Genomic DNA, 17,588 nt, shown 5'->3' on the forward strand with positions numbered 1-17,588 from the left:
TTATTATCAGTTTAAAATAGGGTTTATAGGGCTGCCTGGCTGGCTCAGTCAGTTAAGCATCAAGATCCCAGGGTCCTCGGATAAGTCCCACTTCAGGCTCCCTGCTGGGTGGGAAGTCTACTTCTTTGCCCCTCCTCTAGCTCATGCACTCTCTCTCTCAAGTAAATAAATAAATCTTTTTAAAAAATTTTTAAACCAAACCTTAGTAAACATTTCCATAAACTTCTATAAACCTTATAAATCAAGACTTACACAGTTCAGTAAGCCAGGATCACCTAAGGCTTTCAAATGGGCTTAAGAACACACAAAGCATTATAGTGGTTCTAAAAATCATTTCTACACGTGTGCTTAGGCCTAGCACAAAAGTATTAACACCATGGATCTAATGTATTTTATCTTTGTTATATCTTCTTATACATTTCCTAAGGGGACAGTAATGCTCATTTTAATGGTTCCCTGGTGCTCAATCAGTCTTAAGCGACCATCCCCTCCCCGCGGCAAGGAGCCTGGTTCTTGGTCACGGGAGGTCCCAGCGGCTCCTTGGAGCTCGGCACTCACCATTTTGTGGACAAGCACGCCCCAGTAGGTGGGGGAGTTTCATTCTTCATTTCTCCATTTTCTGGGATTTTACAAGGCCAAAGCCAGTCACGCTTTCAGTTTCTGGTAACCCAGTGTCTTTCTTTAAAATAAAGTATTATTTGAGTTTTCTTCTATCTGGGTTGTATAACGTGGCTATGAGCTTCATTTTTAGGCCTCTGGGTTGGCTTGTGTGACGACTGTGCTTGGTAACAGACCGTCTTACAGTAACAACTGATGAGGGAGCAGGAGGCTGGCTGAGGACAGAGCAAAAGCTGGCGCCTTGCCCCCCCTTCTCCACCCGCTCCCCTCCATATGTGTGGCATCCCTCAGGCAGCCCTGACTGCCAGGAACAAGAAGCAAATAGTTAACTTGCAGAGCTCACAATCCTGCTAGACAGGAGTCTCCCTTGGCTTACAAATGTCCTAAATCTCACTAACAAAGATGATTGATAGCAGGATTGTGACACCCCACCAAAAAGTCTCCCAACTATCTTAATGTTACTGGCTGGTCTAAAGACAAAATTGATCCAGCAGCAAGGGCAAGGCCTCCAGCAGGCCTGGGACATCCTGGCACCTTGTAGGCCCTCTTTAGCATATGAAAACTCCACTGAAACCTCCCTTCCCCTCACCTTCCCCCAACCTCAGGGATATAACATGCCTACCCTCACAACCCGGGGCAGCAGCTCTTCCTGCCCACGGGTCCTGTCCCCGTGCTTTAATAAATCACCATTTTGCACCAAAGAGGTCTTAAGAATTCTTTCTTTAGTCGTCAGCTCCGAACCTCACCCCACCGAACCTGACTTAGATTCTGGAACTTCATCACAACCACAGCGCTTCCTAAAACATTACTGAAATTCCTTTGTGCCTTTCCAAAGCTCATTTCGTCTGCCTCATTTGAAGTCACTAACAGACTCAGGGATTTTTACAAACAATGCTTTAGCTGATCTCAGTTTTATTCTTGGTGCCCCGACCACCGCCATAGTGGGCTAGTGGGGGCTCTCTTTAAATTGATTCCTTTATCTTGATGTGTTGATCTCAAAGGTTCTCGCTCTAGGGCAACAACTCTAGTGCTTACCAACCCATTTCCACTTTTTTCCCAGCCCAAAGACCTCAGGGATCAGCCCCTCTCCTGGTTTCTTTGAATGGAGAAGCACTGTAAAGTACAAAATCTGAACCTTCAGGGAGTATGTGAGTTTTGGTGCTGCCTCTGGGTCACACCAGCGACAAAGCTGGGTAGATGTTTCCTTTCAGGCCCAAATGTGCCATGCTGTAAATGAGACTGCCGCATGAAGTTTTGATACACTTGACTTTTCTAAAGCACAATCACACTTCGAGGCCTTCTTTGATTAGACTCATGCACTGATACCACTGTTTTGTCAGCCACGTTTTGGACACACCGCTCTCCTGCATGCCACACCACCACCCTCTATGAGAGATCTCTTTGCCAATAATAGCCTCTGTGTCAGACCCCAGGGCCTTCCTGCTTCATGATTTACTTATTTTGATGAAGCAAATTGTCCAATAGTCTGCTGGTGGGAAGTCTGATGACATTCTGACCCCAGTTCCATCCCTCCTTCCCCATATCTCCAAAACGCTCATAAAATCTTATCCTTATCCCAGATATTCTAAAATGTCACAATGTGTCCTTAAGATGGGCCCAGTTTATTTATTTGCTGTGCACCCGGTGGGATCTTCCAATCTAGCAATTCAAATTTTCCTTCCTCTCAGGGGAAAAGTTTAAGGAACTTGTTAGTTCCTTCCAGACTGACTCTGTTCTCTTTTTTGGTATCCCCTATTATTCAGGTCTTAGAAATCTTGGACTGATCTCATCTGATATTGCCTAAGCAGCTTCATGTCATGGCACACACAGAAAAAGATATTTGTGTGGCACTTTGGGAAGGGCAAGTTGGCTTACCGCAGAGGCAGAAAGTTTTGTTCTGATCTTCCCTCTTTTGCATTTTCCACCACAATGACATTTTTGTCCTATTTCTTGGAAGAGGTCCATGATTTTATCTTCTAACTTTTTACTGATTTTTTTTCTAATTTCAGCCATTATATTTTTTAATTTCCAAGGACTTCTCCTTGTTCTCTGCTGCTCATTCTTTACAGGCTTCTATTCCAATTCCTTGGAAAACATCATTACATTTTTATTGCGTTATTTCCTGCTCCCTACACTCTCTCCTTCTCTGGAGTCTTTTTTGTTATTGTGGTTAGTGTACGCTTTATTTCACCTAGGTGTGTTTCATGCATAGGCTTCTCACAAATGTCTGACTGATTCTTGGATTATCAGTCACATTTAAGAGGAAAACACAAAACAGTGTTGGAAATTGGTTTACATGGGGAGGAAGTCAGCTGGGGGCTTCCATGCAGTGTGATCAAGAGATCAGTGGCTGGTTGTGATTGTCCAGCAAGTGGAGGAACCCACTGGTGTGGCTGCTGGTGTGTTCTGGAATCAAGCTGGGCAAGGCTGGAATTTCTATGGGATCTATAATTCCCTCGTTTCAACCCAGTACCTGGTGGTCCCTGAGTCTGAGCATCAAATTTAGACCTGATCTCCCGGTGGGTGGCTGGTAGGGATGGGAGGGTGGCTGCCTGGTTGCCAGGGTCAGGGATAGCAGGTGGGTTCTAATGGATCTGTCAACACATGTTCTAACAAGACCCTGTTTTGCATCCCTGCACTTCAGCCCTAGCCTTCTGGGTACTGGAGCCTCCACCCTTGAGCACGTGGCCTCTGCAAACATAAAAACTGAGTATTAAAGTTTTAATAACGAACAATTGCATATGAGTGTGTGTGTATAAAAAAAAGCCTAACAAAACTATCCTCGTACCATTATTTTTCCCTAAAGCACCATCAGTAACTTTGAGCAATTAATGTTCGCAATTGATTTGATTCAACTGATCAGGTTTTTAAAGTGTTACTATTTGTGTTTCCTTGCCTTCTTGCATTAAGGATGCCTCAATTTCCTACAAAATCTAACCATTTAACGATTGGCTGAATGGAGACCTGGGCTTCTGCTTTGTCCCTACCTACATTGTCTGGTGTACTCTGTGTATCCTCTGTTTTACTTTTCTGAACAGCAGTTCTCCAATATGTGAACAGGAGATGATTCCGTCTATGTACAAGTTTACTGTGAAGATTAAATAAACTAGTGTCTGGCATGCATGGGTATTCAACAAATGGATAGAATTATACACTATTTCCTTTCTTCTGATGTCTAGGCCTGATCTCAGGTCAGCAAGCTTGGAAATATAAGGCATGTGGTCTTCCTCCAGATCCTATAACAAATGCCTAGTGTGATAGAGTGCTCTTAGTACAAACAGAAAAGAATGGTGATTACATTCACTCTAATTCCACTCTACTGTTAACAGGCAGAGCTCACTATACAGAATATGCAGAATTGTAATAAGATACCTTGGACTGGAATTGGCCTCATAAAATTTTAAATACTTAGTTCATGTGGCCAAGTATGACTGAAAGTGTACCTTTCTCTGTGATGACATAAAGGAAATGATACAATCACTCAAAGGTATCATGAAATACTGGGCACACCTCTATAATACTGATAACAGCTTCATTCATGTTAACCCCAGTGTACGTTTCTCAGCTCAACAATACAATGCTGCCATAGGACCTGAATCCAAAGGTTACATTTGCCGGCTCACCTCACCACACCAGTCCTAAACCACACCAAGGGGGGGAAGTAGGCAGCCTCCCGACAGTCATATCCCTGTCCTCAGGTACAGCTGGACAGAGGCAAGGAGTAAGAGTGCCAACACTCACCCCAGTTCCCTCCTAGCATCTAGGTATTTATTCCTGACAGCATGTGACTATTCATTGCCCATACTTCACTTTTCTAAAACTGAGCTTTATGGGGAGAAAGAAGGAAAGAAGATAATTTATGTGCCAATTTCGTCAAGCGCAGAGGCCGGAAGTAAGATGAAAATTTCTATCATGTCCTTTTAGCCCCTTAGACACCACATCTTGGAGTACTTTGCCTGCGGGGAGTTTAACAAAAGACACAGAAGTAACAATATCTGGAAAGATGCTCACGAGTTCTCTCAGCAGGCCTGAGGGGCCTGGAAAGTGCTGCGGAACTGGCGAAGTCCCCAGACTACAGGGGTGGTCAGGAAGACCAAGGTGCGGGTTCAGCGAACCAGAATCGGGCTGCCCCTCCCACGACCCCCGGCCTTCTCGAGGGCCTCCAACCCCACTCTGGATTCCCAACGCCCCGCGGGCCTGGGCCACAGGGAAGGTGGGGTCACCTGTGGCAGTTCCCCACGCTCAGCGCTGACCCCATGCCCGCTCGCGCGTCCTCCACTGCTGGCGCGGGGCTGCGCGTCCCGGTCTAGTCCTCCACGCACAACTCACCAAATGGCGTCACCGTCCTAGACCGCGGGACTCCTCAGGGGAACACGAGCCCAAGCGCTCACACCCCACCCCCGCCCAGCCAGAACCGCAAGGGCCACGGCCCCGCCCTCCCCACGCGCGACCGCGGCCCCGAGCGGCGACGCCCCTCCCCCCGCGCGGCCACGCCCCGGTCCGCGCAAGCCCCCCGCCCCCACCCCACCCCTCCCCCGAGCGACGATGCCCAAGAGCTCCCCTCGCGCCGCCGCTCCAGCCTGCGACCCCCGCTCTGCTGGCCTGGGAGCGGAGGACGGACCCCCGTGTGCCAGGGCGGGTCTCACGCCCACCCCAGCCGCGTACCTCAGAGGGTCGGCGCCGCGCTCTGTAGGGAAGGGAGTAGCTCCCGGCCTCAAATAGCCGCGCGGCCCGAGGGCGGGGCGAGTCCGGGGACGCGAGCCAGCGACTCCCACCCCTGGGATCGCGGAGCCGCAGCCGGGGCGCGGAGGAGGGCGCAGCGGGGAGGCGAGCAGGTGTGCGCCAGGTACTCCGCCGCACTTTGACCGCCGCCCCGGGGCCCGCTGGTCAGCCGGAGGGGCCGCGCCGCCTCTCTGGGCCTAGTTTCACGGGCCGCGCCCACTGGGCCACGGGGGGAAGTGAGTCAAAGCAAGGCGTGACCGTCCAGAGGGCGGCCCTGCGCGGCCATGGCTTTGTGGAGACCGGGAATTATGTCCTCAGCGACCAGAAAAGTGCCAGTTCCTGGTACATGGGCATAAGTTGTACCATGCAGGACAGAAATTTATTTTTTATGTATTTATTTTTTAAAGAGAAAGGCGATGGGAGTAGGCAGAGGGAGAAGGACAGAATCTTAAGCAGGAGCCATCTCAGGACCCCCGAGATCATGACCCCGAGATCATGCAAACCAGGTGTGCGACACTAATCGACAGAGCCACCCAGATGGCCCAGGACAGAAATTTTTAAATGACCAAACTCTGCGTGATCCTCTGGGTATTCAAAGACTCCAGTAGTCTTCCGACCCATGTGAATTACACTCCAGGGTACTGACAAATTAACCAAATGCATAGGAAATCCACGTTTCCCGTCTTGGAGCAGTCTTGGAGAACAGGATCGGCAAAGGTGACTGGAGGAGGGGGAAAATGCTCGCCACGTTTTAAAAACAAGGTCAGTTTTGCAAACTTCAAGACTGTTTCGTGCTTCCTCCGTCCTTACCCTAGGCCCGGAGTTCTCACCCTACACACTGTTAACATCGGAGCTGGATAATTCTTGGTTGCACTCCCACACTGAAGAACGCTTAACAGCATCCCTGGGCTCTCTAGACACTACATGGCAGTAGCCGTAGCGACCCCGCCATCCCTGTCAAAACAGTTGTGACTGTTTTGATTTTATTTTTGTAGTGAAACATAAAGGAATGCCCAGAGGTATCGCTCCACCTTTATCCTCCCCGTTCCTTTTCAACCCAGTTTTACTGGCTTCAGTTTGTCTTTCCAGCTCGCCTTTTTGCAAACATGTATGTGTGTGTGCCCTTATCAGAAAGGCGGCATTCTGTTTCCTTTTATCTATCCATAGTTCTGCAACTTTTTTTTTTTTCCACTTAACAAACTTTGGAGATCTCTGTATTTGCTACAGAGAGATCCTTATTCCTTTTCATGGCTACATCAAGTATTTCATCGTGTCACTGATGGTCATGTGGGTTGTTTCCAATCTTAATGTCATTACAAATAATGCCACCAAGTATTTCATCGTGTCACTGATGGTCATGTGGGTTGTTTCCAATCTTAATGTCATTACAAATAATGCCACCAATAACCCAGTGCTGTGCTTCTCAAACTTAAATGACCTGGAGTATTGTTAAAATGTGGATTCTGATTCAGCAGGTCCTGAGATACAGCATTTCTAACAAGCTGCCAGGTAGCTGAGGCCGCTGTCCCGTAGACCACATTTTCAGTGGCAGGAGATTAGTGTAAATACTGTTTTGTATTAGTAGAGAAATATCCATTAACCCAGATTCCTAGATTCCTAGAAATGGGATTCCTAGGTCAAAGGACAAATACACATATTTTTGTTTTGTCCAATTCTCTCGCTGGGATTGTATCCTTTTTGTCCTCTCACCAGCTGTATCTGAACACTAATTCATCTTTGGATACTTGGATATCTTTGGATTTTTACCAGCCTGATGGAAAAACAGTATCCCATGTCATTTTAATTACCATTTCCTTTATTATGAGTGAGGTTGAACATCTCTTCGTATGTTTAAAAGCATTGCCTCAGGACATCTGGGTGGTTCAGTTGGTTAAAACATCCCACTCTTGATAATGGCTCAGGTCATAATCTCAGTGTCATAAGATGGAGCTCTGTGTGGAGCTTAAGATTCTCTCCCTCAGGGGAGAGAATCGGTGGCTCAGTGGGTTAAAGCCTCTGCCTTCTGCTCAGGTCATGATCCCAGAGTCCTGGGATGGAGCCCCACATCATTGGGCTCTCTGCTCGGCAGGGAGCCTGCTTCCTCCTCTCTATGACTGCTTCTCTGCCTACTTGTGATCTCTCTCTCTGTCAAATAAATAAATAAAATCTTAAAAAAATATATTCTTTCCCTTGTCCCCTACACTCACTCTTATGTATATGCATGCTCTTGCTCTCACTCTTTAAAACAAAACAAAACAAAAAAAGTATTGCCTCTTTTCTGTGTCCCCTTGTGAACTGCTTATGACTTTTGTTCATTTTTTTTTTTAATTTTTTGGTCTTTCTCTTCTTGATTCTTAGGAGCTCTTTATATAGTAGCATTAGACCTCTCTGATATAAAGTTGCAAGTATTTTATCCCAGCTTCTTGTCTGTTTCCTAACTTTGCTTCTGGTGGTTTCAGCCTACTTGTTTGTTTATCAGGTAGTCATATTTAATGATTTTTTCCTTTACTGCTTCTAGATTTTTGCGTCATAGTTAGAAAGTCTTTCTCTAGATTATACAGTTCACCAATATTTTCTTTCAGTATTTGTGTAGTTTAATTCCAGCCTCAAGTAATGGCTGGAGGAAGAGAGAGCAGTGAAGATAGAAGGCAAGAGTATTCCAGTGCATGTGCTGAAGGCCACCCACACAGCGGTTGTTCAGTGGTACTCGATGATTCATTGGTGTCTAATGTTTAGAAAATTCACTTCAAATACAGCAGTGTTGTCAACAAAAAAGATCTGATTCCAGAGAATGTCTTTTCTTTCCAATCCCATTTTAACTGGCGTCTGTTGTTAACCCTGACTGAAAACATGGCTCTGACTCTTGGGCAATAGCGTTGCACTTTATTTCCCGAAACTTCCCAGAATGGGGGATTGGTTCAATTTCAGTTTCAAAAGACTTTGGTATGCTATGTAAAATAAAAGTAAACAGAACCCTTTAGGTGTTTATAAAGCAGTCTGAACTTACAACCAGTAAACTGGAAATAAAGATTAACCAAGAATCTTGATTATGATACTACACTCACTCATTTTACTTATGAATTTGGGATTTTTACAGGTAAATATTTTGCTATGTTTTATTTTTGAAAACAATCCCCCTTTTAAATGTTGGAAAACCCATTCAAAAATCATGTGGCAACTTGTATTCAGCTCATTCAACACAAGTTGGTTTTAACATGAGTGTACAGCACAGTAATTCACCCATGAGCGATCAAAGAACAGTAACTGAAACACCACCCTGAATAAGTGTGTTCTAATCTGCTGACATTTCAACCCTAACACAAAAGGAGAAGAAAGGAGGGGCACCTGGGTGGCTCAGATGGTTAAGTGTCTGCCTTCAGCTCAAGTCATGATCCCTGGGTCCTGGGATCAAGCCTGGAGTCCCACATCAAGCCCACATCAAGCCCCCTGCTCAGCAAGGGTCTGCTTCTCCCTCTTGCCCTGCTTGTGTGTTTCTCTTTAAGAAATAAAATCTTTAAAAAAGAGAGAGAAAAAAAGGAAACTCCTCTCATAATTGGAACCTGTGACCATGACATTTATGTTATGTAATATTGTTCTCTATATAATATATTTTCAGTGCTATGTGGACTAACTGGAACTAAATTCCATAAAACTGGTAGAGCATTTCTACCTTGACCTCAGTGGTAGTGATGGGTTTGTACTGATTTAGCCATGCCTTTTAAAAATCAGATTACAGTAAAGGAGCCAAGCAAGACTAAGCATCTAAATAGTCACCTGGGGCCTTAAATAAGTTTAAAAAAAATCATCCTAATAGATTGAACCATCCCTGATTAGGTCAATTGCTTAGCAAACCCAATTTAATTAAATAGATATTTACCACACATCTGCAGTGCAAAACTCAGAGACTGGCTCAGTACTAGAACCTCTGCCTTCCCAGAAAGCACATAACATAAGTTCCCAGGCAACCATCTAACCTCTATTTGGTTTTCCTTACAGATAGTAAACATTGCAAGATTTCCTAGGAACATAAAATTTATTCGAATGACATGGCGATGGCCCGTTAGTAACATCACAGTACTTAATAGTTCCTCCTATCTAACGTTCTGTCAAAGAAAGTGTAGCAGCCTCTCCCAGAGATTCATTTGAGAGAACTGTTCAGGTCATAGTTTACTTCTGAAAGACAGACCAGGTTGGCAGCGGAGAACAGAGATCATGAACATGGACAGTGTTGCTGGAAGGTCGACCCCTGAGGACACAATGTAACCTTGTCTTCTGCCAGTGAAAGTCATCAAAAAGGCCAATAAAATAACACCCTTAAATCAAAACTATAATGAGATATTACCTCACCCCTGTCAGAGTGGCTAAAATCAACAATACAAGAATCAACATGTGTTGGAGAGGATGTGGAGAAAAAGGAACTCTCTTACACTGTTGGTGGGAATGCAAACTGGTGCAGCCACTGTGGAAAACAGTATGGAGTTTCCTCAAAAAGTTAATAAAACTACCCTACAATTCAGCAATCACACTACTGGGTATTTACCCAAAGAATGGAAAAACATTAATTCAAAGGGATCCATGCACCCGTGTTTATAGCCCCATTATTTACAACTGACAAAATATGGAAGCAGCCCAAGTGTCCCCTCTATTGATGAATGGATTAAAACGATGTCGTATATACACAATGGAATATTACTCAACCATAAAAAGGATGAAATCTTGCCATTTGCAATGGCATGGATGGAGCTAGAGAGCATTATACTGAGCAAAATAAGCCAGAGAAAGACAAATACCATATGATTTCACTCCTTTGTGGAATGTAAGAAAAAAAAAAAAAAAAAACAAGAATCTAGAGAACAAACTGATGGTCACCAGAGGGGAGGTGGGTGGGAGATGGGTAAAATAGGTGATGGGGATTAAAGAATGCACCTGTTGTGATGGGCACCAGGTGTTGTATGGAAGTGTTGAATCACTATCTTGTACACCTGAAACTAATATAGCACTGTATGCTAACTCACTGAAATGAAAATATAAACTTAAAAAATGTAAAATAAGACGTTGCTCAAAGTGGCAAAATGTGAGCAGCAGAGATCCAGTGAATCAGCTGGCGTGGGCAAACAAAGGCGGCGCACTCCCTTCCTCTGGGAGGTGGTGACCCCCTTACCCAGGAGAAAAACATTTGGAAAACTGACGTAAAGTCTCTATTTTTTCTACTCCAGAGAAACTTCTGGAATAATATCTAAGGAGCTGAGAGGCAGATGCCAGGCTTCTCTGCGTTTTCCCTTTAAGGAAAGTTTGGGGAGTATCCAGGACTGAATCCCCCAACCCAGCTTGTGAGTGCTGGAGTGCTGATTTAACTGGGGGGGGGGGGGGTAACCTACCTGCCTTCTTTCCTTGATAAGTTAGCAGAGGTTTGAGCTCCAGCACTGAGAAGATTCTTCATTCCCCTCAGCTTCCTTCCCTAAAATGTGATCATAGTCCTGCAACTGAGGTAAACCCATGGTCCTTCAAAATAGACCTGACTTTGACTTTCTTTGTTCTTACTTGAATTTTTGGGAAAACCAGCAGAGATTTGCCTCTTCCGCTTCCACAATTAAAATAACTCATTTATGAGGGTAAAGGGCAGTTCTCTCCTATGCTACTCGACAGTTTTCCATCACACCATGTTAAAAAGAAAAAGTGACTTTTTCTTTTTAACCACGTACTACTTTTCACATTCAGATGCCTGAATTTTGTGAATCCTCCTCCAGCAGATTCATACCCTTGAAGTCCCACTAGATAGAAGAGCTGGAAAACCCCAAACTTCATGTATTAAACATTCCTTATGCTGAGAATCCTACTGGGCACTGAAGCTGCGGGAGGTGACTGATTACAGGAGTTTACAGCCCTCCTGGAACTGACCTCCAGGAGTTACCAAAACCAGGAAGAGCTGGAGACCAGTTCGGCAGAGGCAGGCAAGCAAGAAACATTTCTGAACAATCAGATGTAACCGAAATAAAATGTGTTTAGGGGCGCCTGGGTGGCTCAGTAGGTTAAAGCCTCTGCCTTCAGCTTGGGTCATGATCCCAGGGTCCTGGGATCAAGCCCCACGTCAGGCTCTCTGCTCAGCAGGGAGCCTGCTCCCCCCACCCCCGCCTCTCTCTGCCTGCCTCTCTGCCTACTTGGGATCTCTCTCTCTCTCTGCCAAATAAATAAATTAAATATTTTTTAAAAATGTGTTTAGATGACCTAAAGGTCTTTCTCAGGTCTATGTATAAATCAGGAACTATCTTATATTTACAACCATAACAATTGTGCCTTGTGGTGCCCAAGTATTTGGAGCCCTGAGAGCAAGCAGGTGCCCCTTTTCCCTCCCAGCTAACAAGCTTTGGAGTGGTTCTTCCATTCTTCCAAGCAGTTTGAAAGACTGCCTCCTGACTGGAATCCCCAGGAAGACAAAGAAGAAAGCATTCGCTAACCTGCTTTGAGGTTGGTTTCCTTTCAGCAGACTGTATCAGGTCTCAAAGAAGTTGAGAGATAAAACTGAATAAAACATGGTCCTTCCCTTTCTCAGCAGTTCAGACGGATGCAAAAGGAAGACTGTGTTTGCAATATTCGGTAGTGGGGGGATCTGTTCCAAGACTCTCCGTGGATGCTTGAAACCACCTAGTACCAAACCCTATGTATACTGTATCTTTTTACTATACTTAAACATACCCATGATAAGGTGTAATTTATAAATAAGTCACAGTAAGATATTAACAACTAAGATAAAATAGAGGCAATATATGTAATCAAAATTATGTGAATGTGATGTCTCTCTCACAGTGAGGATAAGTAGAGTTAAATGGGCAAGGTAGGGCTGGCCTGGAAAGGGTCCTTATGCCATTATAAGGAGTGTGGGATTTATTGGTCAGGCAACAGGGAACCATTATAGGATCCTGACTAGAGGAATAACATGATTCATTCATTCTTTCATTCCTTTCCCTACCCTCCCTTCTTCTCTCCATCCCTCCCTCCTTCCCTTTCTTTCTGACTCTAGCATCAGCAGCAAACAGTGGCGGCAGGAGTCCACTGGGAGTTGACTCTATAGATCCCGAGCTTAGGTCATGTGGGCCTAAGCCTACATAGTTGGCAACGGTGATGCTGGTGAGGCAGGGAGCTAGTTGGGGAGCAGAAATCATAGGACAGAATGCCCAAGTGGATTTGGGGAGAAGGGACAAGGAAAAGAATGGAGTTCCAGATGACTTTCAGCATTCTAATTCAGGTAATCAGATACAAGATGATATAATTAACTGAAAGAGAGAATACGAAGGGAGGAGAACAGGTTCAGAGGTCAAAGAATTAGTTTGAGTCAAAGGGCTTTATAGTGCTTGTGACACGTTTAGGTGACGATATCCAAGACACAGGGAGAAATAAGGACAGAGCTATGAGATCCAGTGACTAGAAGCCAGAAGAGGGATGCATTGGCCCCGCCAAGCTTGTTGATCAAGAAGGCATCTGTCTGGTGACAGAAGCTGAAGCAATCACAAACATTTTAGAAGATTGCTGGGGGGAGGGAGGAGAAAGCACCCAGCAAAGAAGACTGAGCAGAGCAGAAGAGGCTGGACACTGGAGAGCGAGGCCAATGGCATCAGTAGCTCATGCTGGAGAAAGTGGAGAGCTAAGAAGAAAGAGGGCACTTGTCATTCCCAGGTCAATAGTTCCCTTAGTGACAGGCAGGACAACCACTAAAGTGAGGGCAATTCAAGATAAAAAGAGACAGGCGGAGACAGCTTTCTTAGAATACTCTTTGAGGAAACACAAGGTGATGACTAAGAGGGGTGGGTAGAGCTGGGGGTCAGCTGGAAGGGGGCTGTTTTAAGAACCGCACAGAGGTGAATATGTCATTTGCATTCTTAACAGTCATGGTCAGGAAGAGCCGGGAAAATACTAGGCATTTGTCTGATTTAAAGGAAAACCTAAAATGAAAAAATGACTCTTCGGTCAAGAATACCATGGGGACAGGCGCCTGGGTAGCTCAGTGGGTTATGCCTCTGCCTTCGGCTCAGGTCATGATCTCAGGATTGAGCCCCACATCGGGCTCTCTGCTCAGGAGGGAGCCTGCTTCCCCCTCCCCTCTGCCTGCCTCTCTGCCTACTTGTGATCTCTGTCGGTCAAATAAATAAAAATCTTAAAAAAGAAGAAGAAGAAGAAGAAGAATACCATGGTGAAACAAAGCAATGCTGATTTCTGTCCGGACAATTATTCTTTGTTATTTCAGGCCATTTTTAATCCAAGGGCTCAGAAGAAATTCGCACTTTCCAGCCCAACATGTTAACCTAGTACAGGCGTCCTTAACCTAAACTAACCTAAGACAGGTGTCCCTAGGAAGAGGGCCCATAGGAAGGGGCTTGGAGTGGGTTCATCTATGGTGTGAATGGTTCCATCTGAAGTCCAGAAAGAGTTTTTCAGAATCTACATTTCAGTTATCTTACTTCATTCATTTTATTATTCCTTTATTTCTTTTGAAATCATGTTCTCTTAAAATCTGAGTTAAATCAAGAGAATCTTATTACTCTGGAGATTTTGTTAATATTCACGATCATATGATTTTAAGAAATAGCTAAATAACTGAATAGAGGTTCCTCTCTGTCTTACTTTTTTCCCCCTCTTTCTTTGTTCCTTAGGAGAGAAGCTTGTCTTCTTATACTGTCTGGAATTGCTTGGATGATACATTTCAAAATGCAAATGAAAAGAAAGGTGAATAGGAACACTTTGTCCTGGAATAAGATGCCCCTGGGTCTGGGCCACCTTGCCCCGAAGGTCCAGGTCATTGCTGAAGGGAGCCTGATGGATTTGTCCGAGAAGCCTAAGGAAACCTGTTTCCTCAAATACCAGGCTAGAGAGACTTAGTGTGGTTAGTCAGAGAAGTCCCTGTCAGGGCCTGTGCTAATGAAGCTCCTAATTTTTTTTTTTTTAAAAAGCAAGCAAACAAAGACAGAGGAGAGCAGAGCTCAATAGTTATGAGTGTAATTCTAGCCAGCCTCTGGCTTGTGCCAAAAGGTGTGAAAATCCCCTCTAGACCTGTCATCTGTCACAGGACAGGCCCGGGAAGACAGGCCCAAACCTGATCTTACATTTCTGAGCAGTGACCTTGGAAACTCAGAAGAGTGTCTTCTTGGCCACGCTTAATGCTCAAGGGGTGAGAGACTTGTGAGAATGGACCAGGTTTTGCACAAATGGCAGTGATGAAGTTCTAGAATCTAGGTGAGGTTCGGTGGGGTGAGGTCCAGAGCCGATGACCAAGAAAGAATTCTTGAGACATCTTTGGTGCAAAATGGTGGCTTATTAAAGCACAGGGACAGGACCCGTGGCAGAAAGAGCTGCTGCCCCAGGGATGTGAGGAATGGTCTATTATATACTTGTAAGTTGGGAGGGGGTTAGGGATGGCGTTAAGTCTCTAAGGAATTTTGGAAGCAAGGTTTCTAGGACCTTTAGGGGCTAACTATTGTTTGGGAGAAAGATTATTTATTACCAGTAATAAAAAGCTTCTCTTGAGACCCTTTAGATGTATATCAGTAGGTCATATGCTTGGGAATGATTATCGACACTATCTTGGAGGTTTAGAGATAAAGTTTCCTAAAGGAATTGTTAAAGTAGACTTACAGTCTCCTGGTTGGGAGTAGGGAGTTGGTCAGGCTAGGATTGCCCTTTGCCCTTAGCAAAGCCTTAAGGCGGAGGTCACTCTGCCTGTCTTAAGGGCTTGTCAGTAGGTAAGGAAATTTAATGATTTTCTTCTGCCTCTATTTCCCACATCAGCAGGAGATTTCATTCCAAAACGCAAGTTTGGGTATCATAGAACGAAAGCAAAAAGGGACACAAGATATGTGTTTTCATTACTCCTACTTGGTGAGAGGTGGTCAGAACATTTTCATTCTTTTTAAACAAAGACAAGCAGTCCTATCACTTTCTAGGTGCCCATTAGACTCGAGCTGGAGAACCTCAGTCCCTCACGAGGAAGGTGACTATCTGCTGAGCCCCAGGGACAAAACATCAAGGGCTGAGGGAGGAGCTCTGTTACCTCAGCACTACTCTGTGACGTACATACTTTCTCCCAAGGCCATTGCAAATTCCAAAGGCAGTATAAGATCCTGACTGTGGAGAGTTCTTATCCTATGACTTATCTAAGCAACATGATGAGCAAGGACTTTTAGACCACTTGCAATGGTATTCTCTGATGACTTAATGTTTGCTCATCAGCCTTAATAACTTTATTATATGAACAATTTGGCATTCACAAAATGGTAAGTGATGTCCTAACTGGTGCAATAACTATTTCATTTACTCCATAAACTTTTATTGAGCACCTACTATAGGCCAGGAGCTACAATAAGGTAATATGTTGATATGATGGCAATATGATGATAGAAGCAAGGTCCCTGACCTCAAGATATCAAACAGATACTGTGAGAAAATAGAAAACATATCTAATGGTCTGCCCCCTGCTCCTGACAGAGAACCTCCTGAAACCTTTGTAATTTCCTAAGTGATAAGAACACAAGGAACATCTTTTGTTCTCATTGTTGGTCATTGACTCTGGTTATTGACATATGGCTTCTGAAACTCTTGTAATTTCCTGGGTAATAGTGGTGTCTTTTTCTAACAGGCAACTCTAGGTGGGGTCCTGGATGGCTCCTGGATGAGAGCTGGTCATCGGAAGGACCAAGCCATGATTAGAAACTTGGAATTTTCAGCTCTACCCCCCTCCTCTTGAGAAGGGAGAAGGGCTGAAAGTGGAGTTAATGACAGATCATGCCTACAAAATGAAGCCCCCACAAACATCCCAGCAAGATGGGGTTTGGGGAGCTACTACATTGGTGAACATACCCACACTGGGAGGGTGGTGCTCCCCACCCCCACTCCAGAAGGACAGAAGCTCCTGCACTCAGGACCCTCTCAGACCTTGCCCTATGTATCTTTTATTTTAAGATTTTATTTATTTGAGAGAGAGCTAGAGAGAAGGATCATGAGTAGAGGGGGAAGGGGAGAGGAAGAAACAGACTCTCTGCTGAGCAGGGATCCTGATCTGGGGCTGATGCCAGGACTCATTCCCAGGACCCTGAGATCATGACCTGAGCTGAAGGCAGACACTTAACCAACTGAACCACCCAAAGGGCCCCCATATCTGTTCATCTGTATCCTTTATCTTTCTTTTAATAAACTGGTAAATGTGTTTCCTTGAGTTCTGTGAGTCATTCTAACAAATTAATCAAACCAGAGCAGACTTGGGGGAGGGGGTGACATCATCAGAACCTCCCATCCTAGCAAAACTGGACAGGAACTGTGGGTAACCTGGGAATCTATTACCTGCAACTGGCATCTGAAGTTGAGGAGCGTGAAAGGCAGTCTTGTGGGACAAAGCCCCTAACCTGTGGGGCCTGACATGATCTCCAGGTAGAATGTGCTAGAACTGAGTTAAATTATAAGACTTCAGCTGGTGTGGGGCACCTGGGTGGCTCAGTTGTTAAGCGTCTGCCTTCGGCTCAGGTCATGATCCCAGGGTCCTAGGATCGAGCCCCACATCAGGATCCCTACTCCGCAGGAAGCCTGCTTTCTCCCTCCCCTACTCCCCCTGCTTGTGTTCCCTCTCTCACTATGTCTCTCTCTGTCCAATAAATAAATAAAATCTTTAAAAAAAAAAAAAAGACCTCAGCTGGTGCTGTGGAGAACTGCTGGTGTAGGAAATCCCCCCCATACATTTGGTGACCAGAAGGATCAGAAGTGAAGAGTTTTTATGAGTAGTAAAGGAGATGCACAGGAGAAACACGGGATGGGGGAAGGACTGGGGTTTTTCAAGAGAAAGACTGGACTGAGGTTCTTCCTAATACAGATATGCAAACAAGTGAAGCAGGATGTGGTATATGCTATAACGGCCTTAAATATAAGGGGCAAGAAAAAGCAGGAGCAGCAACAAGGAGTCTGGCTGGAGGAATCAAGAAAGGTGTCACGTGCTCCATAACGCTTGAGCGGAGATCTGCAGAATCGGGCTGAGTTAAGTAGGGAACAGTATTCCAAACTGCGAGACAGGGAAACTTGCAAAAATACGCATGTTGGTGGAAGCAATTAACTACTCCAGTATCACCAAATGGGAGGCAGTTTTGAGTAGACACGGCTTTATATGTCACGCCAATAAATTTTGATTTTATTTCATAGGCGTGGAGAGTCTCCAAAGAATTCTGAACTGTGGGACACATAAGCAGAGTTATGTCCTGGGAAGATTGTTCTGCAGG

At 44.9% G+C, this 17,588-nt stretch overlaps 1 protein-coding gene across 6 annotated transcripts in view; it reads right to left on the reverse strand.

The window, feature by feature from the left end:
* Positions 1 to 17,588, reverse strand: part of SERPINB6 (serpin family B member 6) — a 51,673-nt gene that overhangs the window by 17,966 nt on the left and 16,119 nt on the right. Inside the window, exon 1 of one of the 6 annotated variants that reach the window (XM_082730886.1) lies at positions 5,284 to 5,573. The exons of 2 other annotated variants lie outside the window; for them this stretch is intronic. Coding sequence is in view for 1 of the 4 variants with exons in the window: in XM_082730885.1 (XP_082587011.1) it covers positions 559 to 608 (50 nt within the window). In the remaining 3 variants the exon portion in view is untranslated. Of the gene's footprint in view, positions 1 to 558; positions 800 to 4,629; positions 4,763 to 4,947; positions 5,096 to 5,283; positions 5,574 to 17,588 lie in introns of those variants that run through there. 3 more of the 6 variants (XM_082730887.1, XM_082730890.1, XM_082730885.1) reach the window with 3 other exon arrangements.

The sequence above is a fragment of the Mustela nivalis genome, assembly GCF_964662115.1.
Source record: "Mustela nivalis genome assembly, chromosome: 5".
Lineage (NCBI taxonomy): Eukaryota > Metazoa > Chordata > Mammalia > Carnivora > Mustelidae > Mustela > Mustela nivalis.